General features: G+C 42.0%; 1 protein-coding gene across 1 annotated transcript in view; it reads right to left on the reverse strand.

The window, feature by feature from the left end:
• The window catches only part of LOC106604552 (palmitoyltransferase ZDHHC9), a 56,331-nt gene that overhangs the window by 27,038 nt on the left and 5,323 nt on the right, over window positions 1-23,970 (reverse strand). Inside the window, exon 2 of the mRNA XM_014199304.2 lies at window positions 6,115-6,275. Coding sequence (XP_014054779.2) covers window positions 6,115-6,275 — 161 coding nt within the window. The remainder of the gene's footprint in view (window positions 1-6,114; window positions 6,276-23,970) is intronic.

The raw sequence follows: 23,970 nt of genomic DNA on the forward strand, positions 1-23,970 counted from the left end.
CTCCAGCCTTGTCCGTCAACACTCACACCTGTGTTAACGAGAGAATCACTGACATGATGTCAGCTGGTCCTTTTGTGGCAGGGCTGAAATGCAGTGGAAATCTTTTTTGGGGATTCAGTTCATTTGCATGGCAAAGAGGGACAAAGAGGGACTTTGCAATTAATTGCAATTCATCTGATCACTCTTCATAACAATCTGGAGTATATGCAAATTGCCATCATACAAACTGAGGCAGCAGACTTTGTGAAAATTAATATTTGTGTCATTCTCAACTTTTGGCCACGACTGTACACCTGTTCTGAAAGACTCCAGAGTCTGCAACACCACTAAGCAAGGGGCACCACTAAGCAAGCAGCACCATGAAGACCAAGGCACTCTTCAAGCCGGTCAGGGAAAAAGTTAAAGTTGTGCGGAAGTACAGCTCAGGGTTGGGTTATAAAAAAATATCCAAAACTTTGAACATCCCACAGAGCACCGTTAAATCCATTATACATTTTTTTTTAAGAATATGGCACCCCAACAAACCTGCCAAGAGAGGGCCGCCCACCAAAACTCAGACCAGGCAAGGAGGGCATTAATCAGAGGCACAACAAAGATAACCCTGAAGGAGCTGCAAAGCTTCACAGCGGAGATTGGAGTATCTGTCCATAGAACCACTAAGCCGTACACTCCACAGAGCTGGGTTTTACAGAAGAGTGGCCAGAAAAAAGCCATTGCTTAAATTTAAAAAATAATAAGCAAACACATTTGGTGTTCGTCAAAAGGCATGTGGGAGACTCCCCAAACATATGGAAAAAGGTAGTCTGGTCATCATTTGAGGTGTACCTGTGGATGTATTTCAAGGCCTACCTTCAAACCCAGTGCCTCTTTGCTTGACATCATGGGTAATTCTAAAGAAATCAGCAAAGACCTCAGGAAAATAATTGTAGAGCTCCACAAGTCTGGTTCATCCTTGGGAGCAATTTCCAAATGCCTGAACATACCACGTTCATCTGTACAAACAATAGTACGCAAGTATAAACACCATGGGACCACGCAGCCGTCATACTGCTCAGGAAGGAGACACCTTCTGTCTCCTAGAGATGAACGTACTTTGGTGCGAAAAGTGCAAATCAATCCCAGAACAGCAGCAAAGGACCTTGCGAAGATGCTGGAGGAAACAGGTAGAAAAGTATCTATATCCACAGTAAAACGAGTCCTATATCGACATAACAAGGAAGAAGCCAATGCTCCAAAACCGCCATAAAAAAGCCAGACTACAGTTTGCAATGACCCCAAGCATACTTCCAAAGTTGTGGCAAAATGGCTTAAGGACAACAAAGTCAAGGTATTGGAGGGGCCATCACAAAGCCCTGACCTCAATCCCATAGAAAATGTGTGGGCAGAACTGAAAAAGCATGTGCGAGCAAGGAGGCCTACAAACCTGACTCAGTTACACCAGCTCTGTCAGGAGGAATGGGCCAAAATTCACCCAACTTATTGTGGGAAGCTTGTGGAAGGCTACCCGAAACATTTGACCTAAGTTAAACAATTTAAAAGGCAATGCTACCAAATACTAATTGAGTGCATGTAAACTTCTGACCCACTGGGAATGTGATGAAAGAAATAAAAGCTGAAGAAAAAAAAATCACTCTACTGTTATTCTGACATTTCACATTCTTAAAATAAAAGTGGTGATTCTAACTGACCTAAGACAGGACATTTTTACTAGGATTAAATGTCAGGAATTGTGAAAAACTGAGTTTAAATGTATTTGGCTAAGGTGTATGTAAACTTCCGACTTCAACTGTATGTAGTGTAAATCGCTTATTTTAAATTATTCAAATAACATTACTGAATACTGCCAGGGGGAATGAATGCTAGGACAGGTGGTGAGACAGCACAACTTGAACCAAATCAAACATTTACACAGTTTGCTCTAAAAGCATTGAGGCCATACCACCCCCAAAGTCTTTGCATGATTGAACAAGAGGCAAGAAAGTAGAATACATTTTTTAAAAGGATCTTGCTACCACCTTTGATAAAAAAAAATTATAAATCAACACAGTGTACAGGACAAATCAACACAGTGTACTGTACAGGACACAAGACGGTGGTGAAATGGCTTCATCAAATGCTGCAAAACATGTTTAAAGAAACACCAGGCTTTTTAACAAATCACAATGTCGAATCACAATAAGTTATATCAAACCACTTTCCACTTAAATCCATTGCTTTGTGAATGAATTCATGTAGCTAGCTAGCACTCCAGTGGTGAATGAGACCATACGTGCGGTCCTTTGTGAAGAGCCGGTCCTGGTCGGCCCATTATAAATTCCAGGAGGATAGGCTCTCATCCGATTAGTAGTCCTCCAGGAGCCAGCCACTAACGGGTCTAAGTGACAGAGCACCACAGCTGAGCCTTCATCAATATGCCGGGCAGCCTGGGTTCTAGAGCCCACACATCTGCACCTGCCTGTCTCCCAATAACTCACCCCACAATCCATCACAGACCCCACCAATTGCCACGCTGGCCAATGATGGCACATTAAAGATATTTTTGGGATGGAAACGCAAGATGAAAACTATTCTGGCGACTCTACCAATAAAATGAGGCAAGCATGCTAGAACGTCACGATTCAAAATCAAAGTTTGCAGGTAAAACCTTTGCAGTGGTTTTAGGTAAGGTAGTTGATGCAAATGAGTGACTTGCGAAATGCACTCATTAAAAATAACCTCTGATCTCCATCTTGCTAGATACTATTTTGTATTTTATTCAAGCGGATAAACTAGTGACGTACTGTAGGCAGTGACGCATTTCCTCTATGCCAAAAAAAGTATATAACTGAACCCAGACCCAAGTCACTTTTGCCTAGGGTCAGATGTTTTGAGACTAGTGTACGATGAGGAAGACCAGTTTGAGAGGAGTGCAAAATAGGTTGAGGGCAGGATCCTGCTGCAGAACACCAAACACAATCTGTGGCTCAAAATACTAAACAAGGTCATGTCACACAAACTGAACGGCCTTGCTGTTCTAAGTTGTGCCATTACAGCCAGTGTTAGACCAAGGATGAGAATGTTAGCCCTAAATCCATTAATATGTTAGCTAAATAGCCATTAGCCGAACAGGCAATAACAATTCACATGTTATCCTAATAGGCAATAGCCTTTAGCATGTATCACTGTTGTCTCACTGGAAGGCCTGAGTCAGAGCCATCACAAAGGAAGCATATCAGTCCAAGAAGCAATATCCATTAGCATGTTAGCCCAATAGTATGACTATGTATTCTGACTGGAAGGCTTGAGTCAGAGCCGTGACAAAAAGGAGCACTGCCAGCAAAGGCACTCTCAGTGGATCACCTGCAGCAGGGGCAAATCATTTCCAGACCGCTCATCTGGAGAGGAACTCTGACCAGTCCCTCACCCAAGCCTCTCGACTGTAATGAGAGAGGATGGGGGGATGCATGAAGGGCACTGTGAATCTTCCCTGCACATTGAACAGCTAGAAAGAGAGAGAGAGGGAGAGAGGGTTGGGCTGTGGCTGGGCTACTGCAGAGCAGACAGGCTTTTCCCTCAAGAGACGGACAGGAAAGAGAGGCTGGCTGAAAGAGTGGATAGTCCACTAGGGAGTGGTCAGGATATCAAAACAAAGACCATTAGAAGTGCAGCAATGTACAGCATGTTCATTAAGAGCCACATCTGGCTAGCTTATACGAGAAAACATAGGAAGAACACGTCTGCAAAACCCTCCTATTTGGTTGTGCCATTATAACAATTAATGCATACTACCGTTGTCTAGGTAATGAGAACGGCATGGAGGGCCAAATTGATGAATTCAGACTTCATCAAGGCTCGAAACAGTACACCTCAAATTGCAGAAAAAGTCAGTAACAATGCAGGGGTGTGACTAGGGGATAAGCTCAGAACAACATGGATGATTAGCTAACCTTTAGTGGCATAAAGCATAACAAACATGAATTAACCAACAGGAAGGGGCTCTGGTCTCCACACTGCTGCTTGAAACACACACACACACACACACACACACACCTGCTGCAGTATTCATGACCCCAAAATGCTTTACACTTCGCTTGCTTCTTAATCGCCTCGGGTGGTGGGCCACAGTCCTCCTAGGCCCCACATCCGGAAGAGACTTCGCTTGCCCCTACCCCTTAGGCGCTTCATGTACATCGGAGAAGATTAGATAGGCCTGAGCAGCATGACAGTAGCTTCACCTTGCCCTCTGATAGGCTAGATGGAACGCTCGCAATATTGCTTACCTTAAACTCTTAAATTCTTTCAGAGCTACAGAAAATGTCACATTACATTGATTCAGTTTGGGTTTCAAATCTACAAATACACTGAACAAAAAAATGCAACCAATTTCTAAGATTTTACTGAGTTACAGTTCATAAGGAAATCAGTCAATTGAAAACAATTCATTAGGCCCTATTCTATGCATTTCACATGACTGGGAATACAGATATGCATCTGTTGGTCATAGATATACAGTACTAGTCAAAAGTTGGGACACCAACTTATTCAAGGTTTTTCTTAATTTTTTTAAACATTGTAGAATAGTGAAGACATCAAAACTATTACATAACACATATGGAATCATGTAGTAACCAAAAGGTATTTTATATTTTTGATTTTTCAAAGTAGCCACCCTTGATGACAGCTTTGCACACTCTTGCCAAAGCTGTCAAGAGTCTGTACACAGCCCATCTTTATTGCGAAATAGGAAGCCAATTTTAGATTAATCTTTGGATTGGAGATGCTTAATGTGAGTCTGGAAGGAGACTTTACAGTCTCAGACACCTATGTATTTATAGTTGTCCACATATTCTAAGTCAGAACCGTCCAGAGTAGTGATGCTAATCGGGCAGGCAGCGATCAGTTGAAGAGCATGCATTTCATTTTACTAGCATTTAAGAGCTGTTGGAGGCCACGGAAGGAGTGTTGTATGGCGTTGAAGCTCGTTTGGTGGTTTGTTAACACAGTATCTAAAGAAGGGCCAGATGTGTACAGAATTGAATCTGTAGGTATCCAAACTTTGACTGGTACTGTATGTATGTATTTTTTTAAAGGTAGGGACATGGATAAAAAAAAAACAGTCAGATTCCAGGAAATCTGTACAGATGCTTGCGAGATGGGGATGTGCATTATGCTGAAACATGAGGTGATGGTGGCAGATGAATGGCACGACAATGGGCCTCAGGATCATTGTCACATTCAAATTGCCATTGATAAAATGCAATTGTGTTCATTGTCCGTAGCTTATGCCTGCCCATACCATAACCCCACCATGGTGCACTCTGTTGACAACATTGACACTGCTCGCCCACACGACGACATACAGGCCGTCTGCAATCTGCACGGTACAGTTGAAACCGGGACTCACAGCAGCGTGCCAGTGGGCATCAAAGGTGAGCATTTGCCCACCGAAGTCGGTTACAAACTGTGGTCAGGTCAAGACCTAGGTGAGGATGACGAGCACGTAGATAAGCTGAGACGGTTTCTTGCAGTTTGTGAAGAAATTCTTCGGTTGTGCAAACCCACAGTTTCATCAGCTTTCCGGTGGCTGGTCTCAGACGATCCCGCAGGTGAACAAGCCAGATGTGGAGGTCCTGGGCTGGTGTGGTCACACACGGTCTGCGGTTGTGAGGCCGGTTGGACATACTGCTAAATTCTCTAAAATGACACTGGAGGAAGCTTATTGTAGAGAAATGAGCATTCAATTATCTGGCAACAACTCTGGTGGACATTCCTGCAGTCAGCATTCCAATTTCATGCTTTCAAAAGTTGAGACATCTGCAGCATTGTGTTGTGTGACAAAACTGCACATTTTAGAACAGCCTTTCATTGTCCACCGCACAAGGTGCACCTGTTCAATGATCATGCTGTTTTATCAGCTTCTTGATATTCCACAAACTTTTTGTTGTTGAGAATTAAGCTTTGTGTGTGTATGGAACACTTCTGGGGTCGTTTATTTCAGCTCATGAAACATGGGATCAACATTTTACATGTCGCGTTTATATTTTTGTTCAGTGCATATATGGGATATGGCCTAGGGGTTGTTTCTATACAGGGCCAAGGGAAGGATGATAACACAGGTAGGGTAAACTTTCTCACCGATCTCCATCTCGATGAAGGTGGCCTCTTCGGGGAGTGCGCGCAGCAACACTCCCGGGTCACTGAAGCTGGTCCTCAGCAGCATGGCCATGACGAAAAAGAAGAGGAGGATAGCAAAGACCGGGATGGCAGGGGACAGGTGGATTGCCAGGTATGGGCACCTGCAGATGTGACAAGAGGACCATAGGTTAATAATATTCCAGCACCACACAACTCTCTCAATGTTGACTCTGAATACTCCATAGTGAGTGATTATAATGTGATTGACTCGTGAAACACTAAGCTAAAGCAGGATAGTTACAGTACCATGTGATTATTCTATTTAGTTATGATGCAAATCCTCATGAATTGTGAGTGGAACATTTTAATTTCTTGTCTTCCATTTCACACTCAATATCTGATATTTCTTTATATGTATTTACATGGCCCAGGAGCAAATCTGTGTTTCCCCTTTATGGCAGCACAATAATACGGCTGTGAAGATAACTATACCAGAGGTTGAAGAAGCCCTCGTCTTACACATGAGACTATTAGAATCCCCTAATTGTCAACAAAAGCGCTGCACAAACAGTCGGCACTGAGAAACAAGCCTCTACACGTCCTTGTAGAACTGTGTTCAGAAGTTGTTTACTGACGCAGCATGCAGTTAAAACAGTTTGGTCTGCAACCCTTCCCTAGGGCTTCACACAGACACTGCAGCCATGGCCCAAGAATCAACAACAGCCGGAGACCATGTTTACACTTCTAAACGCTCTCACCCTCCGGAGGGGGGAGGAGCAGTATTAACACGAGTCCAATTGGCATGCCTAAACTGTAAAACTGCCAATAGACTCAGGACGCCACTCTGCAGCCAGGACGCCCCACAAAAAAAGCCCATTTTCCTGTCATGGTGGCAAAGGCATTCTGTAAAGTGCTGCGGCAGATTGGCAAGCACCACAGGCCACTGCATTGAGCTATTAATAGAGAAGCTGCTCTCCTTCCCCATGTGGAGAGATCACACATCCACAATGTAAGGAGATATATATATATATATATAAGTACCAGTCAAAAGTTAACAACTACTCATTTAAGGGTTTGTCTTTATTTTTACTATATTCTACATTGTAGAATAATAGTGAAGACATTAAAACTAATGAATTAACACGGACTCATGTCAGCAAAAAAAGTGTTAAACAAATGTAAATATATTTGGACACCTACTCATTCAAGGGTTTTTCTGTATTTGTTTTATTTTTTTGACATTGTACAATAGTGAAGACATCAAAACTATGAAATAACACCTACAGAATCATGTAGTAACCAACAACAAAAAAGTGTTAAACAAATAGTTTATATTTGAGATTCTTCAAAGATGCCACCCTTTGCCCTGATGACAGCTTTGCACACAATTGGCACTCTCTCAACCAGCTTCATGAGGTAGTCACCTGGAATGCATTTCAATTAACAGGTGTCCCTTGTTAAAAGTTCATTTGCGTAATTTCTTTCCTTCTAAATGCGATTGAGCCAATCAGTTGTGTTGTGACAAGATAGGGCTCTCTCCTGTATTCCACCCCTAATTGGTGAAAGACCAACTCCATATTATGGCAAGAACAGCTCAAATAAGCAAAGAGAAACAACAGCTTCATTACTTCAAGACATGAAGGTCAGTCAATTCTGAAAATTTCAAGAACTTAAGGTTTCTTCAAGTGCAGTCGCAAAAACCATTATGTGCTATGATGAAACTGGCTCTCATGAGGACCGCCACAGGAAAGGAAAACCCATAGTTGCCTCTGCTGCAGAGGATGTTCATTAGAGTTAATAGCATCAGAAATTGCAGACGAAATAAATGCTTCAGAGTTCAAGTAACAGACATATAAACAGTTCAGAGAATTGCTGCGAAGAAACCACTACTAGAGGTCACCAATAAGAATAAGAGAGAGACTTGCTTGGGCCAAGAAACACAAGCAATGGACATTAGACCGGTGGAAATCTGTCCTTTTGGACTGATGAGTCCAAATGAGATTTTTGGTTCCAACTGCCATGTCTTTGTGAGACGGAGAGTAGGTGAACAGATGACCTCCGTATGTGTGGTTTCCACAGTGAAGCATGGAGGTGGTGTTATGATGGTGACACTGTCAGTTATTTATGTAGAACTCAAGGCACACTTAACCAGCATTGCTACCACAGCATACTGCAGTGATACGCCATCCCATCTGGTTTGCGCTTAGTGGGACTATCATTTGTTTTTCAATAAGACAATGACCCAACACCCCTCCAGGCTGTGTAAGGGCTATTTGACCAAGAAGGAGAGTGATGAGTGCTGCATCAGATGACCTGGCCTCCATAGTCACCTGAACTCAACCAAATTGAGATGGTTTAGGATGAGTTGGACCTGACACTGAAGGAAAAGCAGCCAACAAGTGCTTAGCATGTGGGAACTCCAAGACTGTTGGAAAAGCATTCCAGGTGAAGCTGGTTGAGATAATACAAAAAAACTACAAAAAAAAGGTATGAAATGTATGCATTCACTACTGTAAGTCGCTCTGGATAAGAGCGTCTGCTAAATGACTAAAATGTAAAATGTAAATGTAATAATGCCAAGAATGTGCAAAGCTGTCATCAAGGCATAGGGTAGCTACTTTGAAGAATCAAAAATATATTTGGATTTGTTTAACCATTTTTTCATTACTACATGATTCCATGTGTTATTTCATGGTTTTGATGTCTTCACTATTATTCTACAATGTTAGTATATTATGTATGTTTGTAATAGTGTGTTATATGTGTATATAAATTGTATTTTAATATTTAAGGACTCTTGGAAGATTAGTCCAAATGGGGACTAAAAGAGATCCAAATCAAATCAAATGTAGAAAAATAGGGAAAATAAAGAAAAACCCTTGAATGAGTAGGTGTGTCCAAACTTGACTGGTAATTTGTAAAACTTCCCTCTTCATAATAATCACATGTGTAATGCCATACAAGCTGTGCATGAGGCATTATAATGCACTGCTCCCCATGTGGAGATATGTCCTAGGAACACCCTCTTCATAATGCATAAGCACATGTATTACACCTAATGAGTTATAGATGACGCATATAATTCCTTATGAAGATAGAATGGGAAAGTATTACCACATCTGGTCATACAGTAAAGGGCAATGTCCTGCTGGACAGGTTGATGAGTCTTGTGTATTTCAGTATAACTAGTGTAACAGGATATGAGTTTGATCATGCAAGAGGTACTGTATGTTAAACGGAAATTATTTTAAAAACACCAGATTTCTTGTGGATCCTGATGTATAAAGATGGTGGATCTTCCTACAAAATCCCAAAACATAATCAATCCAAGAAAATGCGTTCTAGTTGAAAAACAAACTTTCTCCCAAATCAGTCTGGTACACATGCACAAGGCACGTTTATGATGGAAGCCCCAGACACTGACTGGTTAGGCTGGTTCTGTCATTCAGTTCCCTTAAATGTTTCATTTCCTCTTTTTGTTTGGGTGCCATTTTATGCTGACTCAAACACCATAGTGAAAATGTTCGGTAAGAGGGAGGAATAGGAGTATGGGGAGGGGTGTAGCTACAGTGTACAAGAGTGAGTCAACAAAACACAGGGTGACAAAGTCTACCTGTTCCTTTCACATTATGGAGATTGACTTGACTTCAGGATTTATTCCTTTGAACTCTTAGTGCCTTTTGCCCCACTATGTAGATTAGACAGGTAAGTGTGCATACTGGTGCCATACGTTTCCCCCCAGTACCTATTTAATAGTCTGGTTCCACATCTGTTTGCGCTGTGTCCAACTCCTTTGCCTTGACAATGACCATAGGAGTTGGAAAGACAGCACAAACAGATCTGGGACCAGGCTACCTTTTCAACACTAATGGAAAAATGAAAAGGAGCAGAGATCCATCCAATCAATATATATTTCCACTAGTTTAAGCCCTGAGGCAGATGGCCAGAGCTTTATTTAATTTTTTTAAACAATGCGATAAACCAGTCAAATTTAAGCAAGGCCCTTTTCATTTTGCCATTTCAGTTTTTCCATCAACAGCGTAATTAATCACATTCAGACTCAACACTCATTGTCAGATTCTGTGTTCAGTATTATTTGCCTTCTGAAAATCTCTCAATATGATTGAATTTCATTTTCTTAAAAAAGGTCCAATGCAGCCATTTTTATCTCAACATCACATCCTTGCTGGGTTATAATTAAGCACCTTGTGATTTTTAATTGAAAACATGGTGAAAAAGAAACAAAAATAGCCATTTCTCAAGCAAGAATTTTGCTAGGACTGTCTGGGAGTGGTCTGAGTGAGGGGAAAACTGAAAACTAGCTGTTATTGGCCGAGGGGTTTGGAACTCTTATTGGTCTATTAACTAAGGCTGTCTCTGGACTTGCCAGTTCATGCAGTTTTAGTATTCTGATAGAATCCAGATTGAGGAGAAATCCCCACACAATGCATCCCTGACCACCTCCTGAAGTAGTCAGACAGATCTGAACATAATCAGACCACAATGCGACTTTTGTATGTCTAGACCAGTCTTTTCAATGCAAACTTTGTGTTCTCATAGCCGAAGTCGCATGTAACTGTAGACACAACCTAATTTACCAGCTGGTGATATCACAAGGCAGGCTACAACTCCCTCCCTCCAAAACAGGCAACATTTCAGGCAGTCTTTTCAAACAGATCTTACACTTAAAAAAATAATACAAAAATTGAAAAAATATATCATAAAATTGAAAATAAAAAATAAAAGGCATTATCCTAATTTTCACAATTTAGCAATATTCGTACCCGACCTCAGTGTGGAAAAATATATAAAAAACAGGAACTCTCGTTTGACTGCATTGGGCCTTTAATATATGTTTTCATATATTTCTTGTTTGTTCTTTCTCTTCCCCGTTGTCGTCGGCGAGAAAGGCTTCCCAAATTAGTGTTCAAAGTAGGCTATATTTATGCTCAAGTCATCTCAAAATAACATCAAACTAAGCCATTGAACAACAAAATTCCTTTAAGATATCCAAATATGCAATTTCTCTGAACTATCCCTTTAAAATTGGGCCTTGAGCCCAACCTGCATGCCATAGAACCTGTACAATTTGTCACACACTTTCCTAACACGAGGCTTGTAACAGCCAGTTATTTTTCATACATTGAAAGCTGAGCTAACATATCAACCACTGGCTCTACCTGGTATCAATTATAATAGGTAACAGATGCAGAGTGAACACTACTGTTAACTTTTAACCACTGGAGGGGAAGGGACATTTGATTGAGGGCTCTCGAATCTAGACTTTAAACCATTTAACTTCACACTCAAAACACTGATAAGAGGATAGGTACAGGACTTGTTAAGTAACAAGAAGTAAGAAATAATATTTTTGTGGTTCTCTTCAACTTTAGTTGAGGTGTCCATGAAACGGGTGCAATTCTCAGTTTGAGACTTTTCTGCCCAATTTCCTGCTTTTTAGCCCAGGACTAGGCTTAATCTGTGTCTGGGAAACCGTCCGATCATGTATTTCAAGAGTGGAGATGAGGAGAGGCCTCTAAAGTAGAGACGTTGCAGCCTTAAAAAAGTAGAACCGAGGAATATGTCATGCCTTAGCCACACCTGACATTTGCCTTCACTGAGTAACTCATACCCAGCCTTTATGAAGTCATAACACCGGCGTTAGCTGTCTGTTGGAGAGCAGAAGTGAATCACAATAACAATGAATTATGTACTATATTGCTGCGCTAGCAGATCTGCAGTAGGCCTGCTGTGTAACTTCTCTCTTTTGTAAGGTCTCACACCCTCTCACACACAGTAAACAGTTCTCTGACCCAGGAAATAGTTCCATAATATTCGCCGCTGTATATTCTGACCAGAGTTCCTATAGTGATCTCTAAGCCACAGTCATCTCAGCAACAACTGAGGCATGTTCTGCAGGTAGTATGTGACTCCTTATTCTACATGTCATGTTTGTTCTAGACATAAATCTCCTATCTGAACTTACCAAGGTTTGTGCCCGGTTGTCTTCATGACATATTGGCTTGAGACCAAGAATTGCCACAAGACTAAGACCTCAAAGTGCTGGCTGGACATTGCCCTTTGAACAATAAGAAAGGAACCCCAACCTACAGTCAGGGGCGAAAATCTGATATCAACTTTGGAGGGGACAATTACATGAAATTCTCTCAAGAGCAATTCCTGAGGGGGACACCAAAAGTAGTGCTGTAACACATAGCCTACATTGTAATATGGTAAATGTATATTGAGGAACCAAGGAAATAAGGTGTTTGCCGTACTCCTAACTACCGGTACCCAAAACTACACAACTAATTACAACAGCAATACCATTGCCTTTAACAAATCTTAGTTCAGTCACCAGTTTAAATTGAGAGTGGGGGTATCCATGGCATTTTCCAATTATGTTCCTATTTTACAAGTAAAAAAAATTGAGAACCTTTCATAATGTTGCCAAACAAAGACTCAAACTTACCTGAGACTCCCTGTCTCTGCCAGTCTGTCCCTGCATATCTGTCCCCAACTCTGCTGTCTGTGTGCCATCTGTTGCCTGCTCTGCCTAATGACATCATTGTGAAACATTTCCATTAGAATTTCATTTCTTTCTTATGAACATTTTATCAACTAGTCTTTGAGATATTAGGCTACTAGGGTTCTTACTTTGCGTTTTGGTGTACTGAAAAATACTCTGATGTGCGTCTTTTATTTTTCTGCCATTTTTCTACCTGGCTGGCTGGCTGGCTACACACACACACACACACACAGTGTGTGTAGGTTATTTACAGTAGGAGATGGGCTTCTATCATCTTACCTTTTATCATTCTATTTGGGCTTCGATCTAAAAAGGTAGCTAGCAAATGTGAAACGGATTAAAATGACAAGAGTTGACAGCTGTATGAGTTCACCATTTACACAACATATGCTGCAACCTTTTGTAATTTTAATAGTTTGTTTCATATTGGCTGGCTTCCAACAATAGCTGAATTTGCAAAGCTAGCGAGCACCAATTCCATTTCAGTGGTGTTTGCTATAATCTTTGCTACCCGGGTTAAATAAAGGTGAAATAAAATAAATAAATAAAAGTTCCCTTGCGACAATTTAGCTTTTCTACCGAGACCATTAAATATATTTAAGACAATGGTAGAAGAGAGTGTAGTTCTGTTCAGTTTGGACTTCAGTTTATCGCTAACCTTATCACAGGGTCTTTGAAGCACTAATTTACATCATCTGCGTGCTGATCTTGGAATAAATTGACGATGGCAAAGATTCCATCTTTGACGAGGCCACATAAATGGAATAGGTACTAGCTAGCTTAATAGTTAATATTTGCGCGCTAGCTCTGCATATTCAGCTAGTGTGTGTGCGCGATTGACTGGATTAACCTCACGTCAGTTACGTTCATTGAGTGCCTTTCAGACAGTAGACACGACCCCTCTTACCTTGCCAACTAAGGAACTGGCAGTGGATCAAACCATTGTGAGGCAAAGGGTGGGGGGGCGGGGGGGGTCGCAATCTTTTGAAACTTAAAAACGCGCTATTAAGTGTCTATAATCAGCACAATTTCTTTCATTGCGTATTATTAATATTATTTAAATTACAGTTATGTTTCAGTGATATATTGGGGGGGACAAATATTTTTCCCAGGATGGGGTGTCGTGTCCCCACCCGTCCCCCCCGGGATTTCCACCCCTGCCTACAGTAAGGGTGCGGTTTAGTGACATCAAAAAACAACACATCCTAGAGCTGAATGAAAGAAATAATCTTATTAAATACTTTTTTCTTTACATAGTTGAATGTGCTGACAACAAAATCACACAAATAATCAATGGAAATCCAATTTATCAACCCATGGAGGTCTGGATTTGGAGTCACACTCAAAATTAAAGTGGAAAATCACACTACAGGCTGATCCAACTTTGATGTAATGTCCTTAAAACCAGTCAAAATGAGGCTCAGTAGTGTGTGTGGCCTCCACGTGCCTGTATGACCTCCCTACAATGCCTGGGCATGCTCCTGATGAGGTGGCGGATGGTCTCCTGAGGGATCTCCTCCCAGACCTGGACTAAAGCATCCGCCAACTCCTGGACAGTCTGTGGTGCAACGTGGCGTTGGTGGATGGAGCGAGACATGATGTCCCAGATGTGCTCAATTGGATTCAGGTCTGGGGAACGGGCGGGCCAGTCCATAGCATCAATGCCTTCCTCTTGCAGGAACTGCTGACACACTCCAGCCACATGAGGTCTAGCATGGTCTTGCATTAGGAGGAACCCAGGGCCAACCGCTCCAGCATATGGTCTCACAAGGGGTCTGAGGATCTCATCTCGGTACCTAATGGCAGTCAGGCTACCTCTTGGCGAGCACATGGAGGGCTGTGCGGCCCCCCAAAGAAATGCTATCCCACACCATGACTGACCCACCGCCAAACCGGTCATGCTGGAGGATGTTGCAGGCAGCAGAAAGTTCTCCACGGCGTCTCCAGACTCTGTCACGTGCTCAGTGTGAACCTGCTTTCATCTGTGAAGAGCACAGGGCGCCAGTGGCGAATTTGCCAATCTTGGTGTTCTCTGGCAAATGCCAAACGTCCTGCACGGTGTTGGGCTGTAAGCACAACCCCCACCTGTGGACGTCGGGCCCTCATACCACCATCATGGAGTCTGTTTCTGACCGTTTGAACAGACACATGCACATTTGTGGCCTGCTGGAGGTCATTTTGCAGGGCTCTGGCAGTGCGCCTCCTTGCACAAAGGCGGAGGTAGCGGTCCTACTGCTGGGTTGTTGCCCTCCTACGGCCTCCTCCACGTCTCCTGATATACTGGCCTGTCTCCTGGTAGCGCCTCCATGCTCTGGACACTACGCTGACAGACATAGCAAACCTTCTTGCCACAGCTCGCATTGATGTGCCATCCTGGATGAGCTGCACTACCTGAGCCACTTGTGTGGGTTGTAGACTCCGTCTCATGCTACCACTAGAGTGAAAGCACCGCCAGCATTCAAAAGTGACCAAAACATCAGCCAGGAAGCATAGGAACTGAGAAGTGGTCTGTGGTCCCCACCTGCAGAACCACTCCTTTATTGGGGGTGTCTTACTAATTGCCTATAATTTCCACCTGTTGTCTATTCCATTTGCACAACAGCATGTGAATTTTATTGTCAATCAGTGTTGCTTCCTAAGTGGACAGTTTGATTTCACAGAAGTGTGATTGACTTGGAGTTACATTGTGTTGTTTAAGTGTTCCCTTTATTTTTTTGAGCAGTGTATATTAATGAACTCTAAAAAAAATAACACTACAATTGGTTACTCAACTTAAGGACAATCAACTAAATGGGCGGTCATTTTAAAACCAGTTGGAATTGAAAACTGTCTGATATTAATATTCAGAAACAAGTTGCATCAGCAACAAAAAGTTGTAACCGTGGAGCAGAACAAAGTGATTCATTAATAAATCAGATCACAACGATGTGACCTCTGACAGAGAGAGGAAAAAGGAACATAGTAGTGTGGAGAATCAATAAGAACCCAACAAGCCACTGCAATACAACGCCTGTGTTCCAAATGGCACCCTTTCCCCTATAGTGCACTACTTCTGACCAGGGCCCAGTGGAGTGCCATTTGGGACGCACAGCATATTGATCTGAAAATTGAGAAGGGACCGAAACCTTAAGACCCAAAATGCTGCCAGAGTGGCAATACCGCACACCTGAGTCTTTTAAAGAGATGATATCAGACATTTCTTGGGAGAATGGTGGCATGCGTCATCCATTTCAAAGCACTTGGATGGAGGTGAAAAACATGTAAAGTGTCTCTCCCTAGCTCGCCTCCTTGACTTGAAGTTCAGATATGAACAGGATAATTTCACTGAAATTCACTCTCCCTAATAACACAACAAAACCTTAAACAAGAAATCTTTCAGGGAACAAAGACTACTTCATGATAATTGGAAATAGATACAGTAGGTTCTGAATATGAAATCAGGGCACTGACTGGGTTGTGTTAAATAGACACCAAAATGAAGAAGAAAAAAGACAACCGGGGAGTGACTACCTTTACCTGTTCAATCATAAAACACATTTAATTTGCTGATTTGGAGACATACACACAGAGGGGAAGATGGATATCCGGGGGGACCTCAGTTCTGTTACTAGATATCCTCTGGCCAGAGTAACACTAAGGTCAGCACGATCTCGCCCCCTCCCGAGCCACACACAATATATTTGAGGGATCTGACCGGGAGAAGCCAAGGGCCGCTCTGCTAGACTAGCCACCCCCATGAGGACTTGTACAGCAGCAGCCAGGCCTTCAGTTCACAGAGCCAAATGACTATCAAAGCCTGAGCCTGTTCATTAAGCATCAAACAGAAGGAAAAAAATACAGAAAATTAGGGACCTGGACCAATAAGAAATGCTAATTTCTGTTTGTTGCAAAACATACAAAGACCACACAATAATGTTGTACGAATCAATGCTGGAAAAGGGACCAAAAGCATGGAGATTGCTTCATCCTACAACACCTGTTTTGTGTAAGTGTTGCTCATTTGTAGGGCAGCTACTCTTCAGGGGGAGCCTCCCTCACTAGACTGCTGATGGTTGGTGATAAGTAGAGGTTTACCCAGTTGGTTGGTTGTTCTTGGACTGGGTCCAGCCTGCTCAGAGTACACTGTCTCTCTGTCCTCCAATCTATGCCCTGTTGCTACTTTCTAATCCAAAAACGAACATGAAAGGAACCTGGCCCTAATGCAGCGAATTGATTCCCAAGGAAGAAATGTGTGTGTTGGATCTTCACGGACAAATATCAATATAATTAGTGGGAGGATAACTAAGCTGGATCTCCTAGAGTAATATAATCGTAGGATTCCTCTAAAGTTGTTGACCTTGAGCTGTCAGAAGTGGGTTGTGTTTGTTAGGGTACACAAAGCAAAACAGTTTGCAAACGAAAATGGAAAATTAACACGAGCATTTGTTCATGGCCAAGCTCAGATAGGACCTCTCAGTTTCACTCAGATTCAGGCCGTTTTCTTTAGTTTGGTGTCTAAAGAACAAACCCATGGTTAGATCTGTCTCCCCTCTGAAAACGACTACATATATTCAGTGTAAAGAGGATGCTACACCAGTGAAGATTATCCTGACCAGTATCCTATTGGTGTAAACCATGAAAGCACAGCCATCAAAAGTGGTTTCCATCATTGTTTCCTTACTCACATACGACTAGTAGTTTAGTCTACAGAAATATTAGTAACATTCTTGCTAAATGAGGAATGTCAAACTGTTGCCAGATACAACAGAATCACAGACCCCCCGTGTCCAGCTGCAGAATCTGTCCCATAGATGATCCATGGCAACCTCATTCCATAACTCCATGTGCTGTAGCCAACTCCTATTATCATGCCATACAGTCCATAAAGGACATACAGTACCAGTCAAAAGTTTGGACACACCTACTCATTCAAGGGTTTTTCTTTATTTTGACTTTTCTACATAGTAGAATAATAGTGAAGACATCAAAACTATGAAATAACACTTAGTAAGTAACATGTAAGCAACAAAAAAAAGTGTTACACAAATCAAAATTTATTTTATATTTGAGATTCTTCAAAGTAGCCACCCTTTGCCTTGATGACAGCTTGCACACTTAGCATTATCTCAACCAGCTTAACCTGGAATGCTTTTCCAACTGTCTTGAAGAAGTTCCCACATATGCGGAGCACGTGTACGCTGCTTTTTCTTCACTCTGCGGTCCAACTCATCCCAAACCATCTCAATTGGGTAGAGGTCAGGTGATGGTGGAGGCCAGGTCATCTGATGCAGCACTCCATCACTCTCCTCCTTGGTTAAATAGCCTTTACAGTCTGGAGGCGTGTTGGGTCATTGTCCTGCTGAAAAACAAATGAGACTCCCACTAAGCGCAAACCAGATGGGATGGTGTATCGCTGCAGAATGCTGTGGAAGCCATGCTGGTTAAGTGTGCCTTGAATTCTAAATAAATCACCAACAGTGTCCCCAGCAAAGCACCCCCACACCACCTTCTCCACGCTTCACGGTGGGAACCACACATGCGGAGATCATCCGTTCACCTACTCTGCATCTCACAAAGACATGGAGGTTGGAACCAAAAATCTCAAATTTGGACTCAGATCAAAAGGACAGATTTCCACCGGTCTAATGTCCATTGCTCGTGTTTTTTGGCCCCAACAAGTCTCTTCCTCTCGTTGGTGTCCTTTAGTAGTGGTTTATTTGCAGCAATTCGACCATGAAGGCCTGATTCACGCAGTCTCCTCTGAACAGTGGAGGTTGAGATGTGTCGGTTACTTGAACTCTATGACACATTTATTTGGGCTGCAATCTGAGGTGCAGTTAACTCTAATCAACTTGTCCTCTGCAGCAGAGGTACGTACCTCTGGGTCTTCCTTTCCTGTGGCGGTCCTCATGAGAGCTAGTTTCATCATAGTGCTTGATGGTTTTTGCGACTACACTTGAAGAAACTTCTTGAAATGTTCCAAATTGACTGACCATGTCTTAAACTAATGACGGACTATCGTTTCAGTTTGCTTATTTGAGCTGTTCTTGTCATAATATGGACTTGGTCTTTCACCAATAGGGCCATCTTCTTTATACCACCCCTACCTTGTCACAACACAAGTGATTGGCTCAAACGTATTAACTTGTTATGGATAGGGGGCAGTATTTTCACAGCCGGATAAAAAAACGTACCCGATTTAATCTGGTTATTACTCCTGCACAGAAACTAGAATATGCATGTAATTAGTAGCTTTGGATAGAAAACACTCCAAAGTTTCTAAAACTGTTTGAATGGTGTCTGAGTATAACAGAACTCAAATGGCAGGCCAAAACCTGAGAAGATTCTAAACAGGAAGTACCCTGTCTGACCATTTCTTGGCCTTCTTTGTCATCTCTATCCAAAACAAAGGATCTCTGCTGTAACGTGACATTTTCTAAGGCTCCCATAGGCTCTCAGAAGGCGCCAGAACGTTGAATGATGACTTTGCAGTCTCTGGCTGAAAAACAGTAGCGCATTTGGTAAGTGGTCGATCTGAGAACAATGAGACGGGTGTGCGCATGAAGAGTCCATTTTACTTTTTCAGTCTTTGATCGAAAACAACGACTCCCGGCCGGAATATTATCGCTATTTTACGAGAAAAATCGCATAAAAATTGATTTTAAACAGTGGTTGACATGCTTCGAAGTACGGTAATGGAATATTTTGACATTTTTTGTCACGATACGCGTCCGCGTGTCACCCTTCGGATAGTGTCTTGAACGCACAAACAAAACGCCGCTATTTGGATACAACTATGGATTATTTGGAACCAAACCAACATTTGTTGTTGAAGTAGAAGTCCTGGGAGTGCATTCTGACGAAGAACAGCAAAGGTAATCCAATTTTTCTTATAGTAAATCTGAGTTTGGTGAGTACCAAACTTGGTGGGTGTCAAATTAGCTAGCCCGTGATGGCGAGCTATCTACTCAGAATATTGCAAAATGTGCTTTCACCGAAAAGCTATTTTAAAATTGAACACCGCGATTGCATAAAGGAGTTCTGTATCTATAATTCTTTAAATAATTGTTATGTTTTTTGTGAACGTTTATCGTGAGCAATTTAGTAAATTCACCGGAAGTGTTCGGTGGGAATGCTAGTTCTGAACGTCACATGCTAATGTAAAAAGCTGTTTTTTGATATAAATATGTACTTGATTGAACAAAACATGCATGTATTGTATAACATAATGTCCTAGGAGTGTCATCTGATGAAGATCATCAAAAGGTTAGTGCTGCATTTAGCTGTGGTTTTGGTTTTTGTGACATTATATGCTAGCTTGAAAAATGGGTGTCTGATTATTTCTGGCTGGGTACTCTGCTGACATAATCTAATGTTTTGCTTTCGTTGTAAAGCCTTTTTGAAATCGGACAGTGTGGTTAGATAAAGGAGAGTCTTGTCTTTAAAATGGTGTAAAATAGTCATATGTTTGAAAAATTGATTCGGATTTTCGAGGAGTTTGTATTTCGCGCCACGCCCAATCATTGGATATTGGAGTGGTGTTCCGCTAGCAGAACGTTTAGATGTAAGAGGTTTTAAGGAGGAAAGAAATTCAACAAATTAACAAGGCACTACCTCATGAAGCTGGTTGAGAGAATGTCAAGAGTGTGCAAAGCTATCATCAAGACAAAGGGTGGCTACTTTGAAGAATCTCAAATATAAACTATATTTGTTTAACACTTTTTTGGTTACTACATGATTCTGTATGTGTCATTTCATAGTTTTGATGTCTTCACTATTATACAATGTCAAAAAAAAAATTATATATACATATATATACATATACATATACATATATATATATACACACAGAAAAACCGTTGAATGAGTAGGTGTCCAAACTTTTGACTGGTACTGTACATACAGTCCAAATAGCTCATGGGACAAGGCCAGATCCATGGGAATTGGAGAAGTCCTGTCTATATAGATGTCTCTCTTTTTAGGTGCAGATTTGGATTTGTTTGGCCCATGATCCATGGGCATTTTAAGATTTAGACATCTATGTGTTAGGACAGGTATTCCCAATGTGATTCACCTTTACATTTACAATCAATCCCCCCCCTCGCCATAGTGGCCATGTTTCAATGCCAAAAATAAAATTAAACCATCTAATGTTCAGCGAAATAAAAACAATGTCAAATACAGGTAGCCTAGTCAAATAATTAACATCCAATCACATCAACCGTTACCCTCTAGCGGGAATTCCACTAACGGTCCGTATGTAGCCAAAACGTAGCTGCTGCTCATTCCATTTGCTCCAAAATTGATAAAATGGTTAAATAAAAGTAAGGCCCGCGTCCATAGAGACACATACCAGCTCTACTGGTAGTACTGCTACTACCAGCAGTACTACACCTGCACCTGTTGACGAAATAAGTTCTGCTTCAACGATCAGTAATTCTATATTTGTTGTTACCCCAGCTAGCATGGACACACAGTTGTGAATCTGATGCAGCCAAAGAGCTACTGCCCCTTTACCCGGGAAAGCACCGAACGACAGGGACCATCGTAGAGGCACAAATATGATGAGAAATACATTGATTTGGGGTTCAATTATATTGGGAGTACAGCCTTTCCTCAGCCACAGTGTGTTATAAACTCAGCAAAAAAAGAAACATCCTCCCATTGTCAACTGTGTAAATTTACATGTGCAAATATTGGTATGAACATAAGATTCTACAACGGACAAACTGAACAAGTTCCACAGACATGTGACTAACAGAAATGGAATAATGTGTCCCTGAACAAGGGGGGGGGTCGAAATCCAAAGTAACAGTCAGTATCTCTGGTGTGGCCACCAGCTGCATTAAGTACTGCAGTGCATTGCCTCCTCATGGACTGCACCAGATCAGCCAGTTCTTGCTGTGGATGTTACCCCACTCTTCCACCAAGGCACCTGCAAGTTCAGACATTTCTGGGGGGAATGGCCCTAGCCCTCACCCTCCGATCCAACAGGTCCCAGACGTGCACAATGGGATTGATATCCGGGCTCTTCGGTGGTCATGGCAGACCACTGACATTCCTGCACAGAACGAGCAGTATGGCTGGTGGCATTGTCAGGATGAGCCTGCAGGAAGGGTACCACATGAGGGAGGAGGATGTCTTCCTTGTAACACACAGCGTTGAGATTGCCTGCAATGACAACAAGCTCTGTCCGATGATGCTGTGACACACCGCCCCAGACCATGACGGACCCTCCACCTCCAAATCGATCCTGCTCCAGAGTACAGGCCTTGGTGTAATGCTCATTCCTTCAACGATAAACGCGAATCTGACCATCACCCCTGGTGAGACAAAACCGCGACTCGTCAGTGAAGAGCACTTTTTGCCAGTCTTGTCTGGTCCAGCGACGGTGGGTTTGTGCCCATAGGTGACGTTGTTGCCGGTGATGTCTGGTGAAAGACCTGCCTTACAACAGGCCTACAAGCCCTCAGTCTAGCCTCTCTCAGCCTATTGCAGATGGTCTGAGCACTGATGGAGGGATTGTGCATTCGTGGTGCAACTCGGGCAGTTGTTGTTGCCATCCTGTACCTGTCCCACAGGTGTGATGTTCGGATGTACCGATCCTGTGCAGGTGTTGTTACACGTGGTCTGCCACTTCGAGGAGGATCAGCCATTCGTCCTGTCTCCCTGTAGCGCCGTCTTAGGCGTCTCACAGTACGGACATTGCAATTTATTGCCCTGGACACATCTGCAGTCCTCATGCCTCCCTTGCAGCATGCCTAAGGCACGTTCACGCAGATGAGCAGGGACCCTGGGCATCTTTCTTTTGGTGTTTTTCCAGAGTCAGTAGAAAGGCCTCTTTAGTGTCCTAAATTTTCATAAGTGTTCCCACGGGGGGCCAGCACAGGGAAAAAAATGTATGAAATGTATGCATTCACTACTGTAAGTCGCTCTGGATAAGAGCGTCTGCTAAATGACTAAAATGTAAAATGTAAAAAAAAAATGTGACCTTAATTGCCTACCGTCTGTAAGCTGTTAGTGTCTTAACGACTGTTCCACAGGTGCATGTTCATAAATTTTTTATGGTTCATTGAACAAGCATGGGAAACAGTGTTTAAACCCTTTACAATGAAGATCTGTGAAGTTACTTGGATTTTTACAAATTATCTTTGAAAGACAGGGTCCTGAAAAGGGGACATTTCTTTTTTGCTGAGTTTATGTGCACAAGTACTAGTTCACAACTCGATGAAACCTTCACTCTTGTGCAGAAATGTAGATACCAAAAATGCCATTTTGAAAAATAAGCCACGGGAGTTTGAGTGAGAATTAAGACGACTTTCGAGTAGTAAGACATGTATAAAAGCAACAGATACCATTAATAAGGGGCTAGAAGTGTCTTATATGGTGAGCTACCAAGTGGCTAGGCCAGGCAAGCCCAATACTATTGTGGATGACTTCATTCTTCCTTCTGCTGCGGATATGGCTGGGACAATGCTGGGGGAAAAGGCCCAAAAACTATGCAGACAATGTCTCCATCAAACAACACTGTTTCATGACACATCAGTGACATGGCAGAAGATGTTTTGAAACAATTACTGCTTCGCATACAGGCCAGTGAATTATTTGCGTTACAGCTGGATGAGTCAACATATGGGGTGTGCCTGGCACAGCTCCTGGTATATGTCCGTTATGTTTATGGGGGGGGTCAATTAAGGAAGACATCCTCTTCTGCAAACCAGGACAACATGAGAGGATATTTTTAAAGTCACAAAGCTGTCCTGTACATCAAATGGACTTTGGTGGTCAAGATGTATTGGTATCTGTACTGATGGCACAAGCGCCATGACAGGGAGACATAGTGGAGTGGTAACGTGCGTGCAAACTAGAGGTCGACCGATTATGATTTTTCAACGCCGATACCGATAATTGGAGGACCAAAAAAAGCCGATAACGATTAATAGGTCGATTTTTATTTATTTATTTGTAATAATGACAATTACAACAATACTGAATGAACACTTATTTTAACTTAATATAATACATCAATAAAATCTATTTAGCCTCAAATAAATAATGAAACATGTTCAATTTGGTTTAAATAATGCAAAAACAAAGTGTTGGAGAAGAAAGTAAAAGTGCAATATGTGCCATGTGAAAAAGCTAACGTTTAAGTTTCTTGCTCAGAAAATGAGAACATATGAAAGCTGGTGGTTCCTTTAAACATGAGTCTCTAATATTCCCAGGTAATAAGTTTTAGGTTATAGTTATTATAGGAATTATAGGACTATTTCTCTCTATACCATTTGTATTTCATATACCTTTGACTATTGGATGTTCTTATAGGCACTTTAGTACTGCCAGTGTAA

The sequence above is a fragment of the Salmo salar genome, chromosome ssa05 (genome assembly GCF_905237065.1).
Source record: "Salmo salar chromosome ssa05, Ssal_v3.1, whole genome shotgun sequence".
Taxonomy (NCBI): Eukaryota; Metazoa; Chordata; class Actinopteri; order Salmoniformes; family Salmonidae; genus Salmo; species Salmo salar.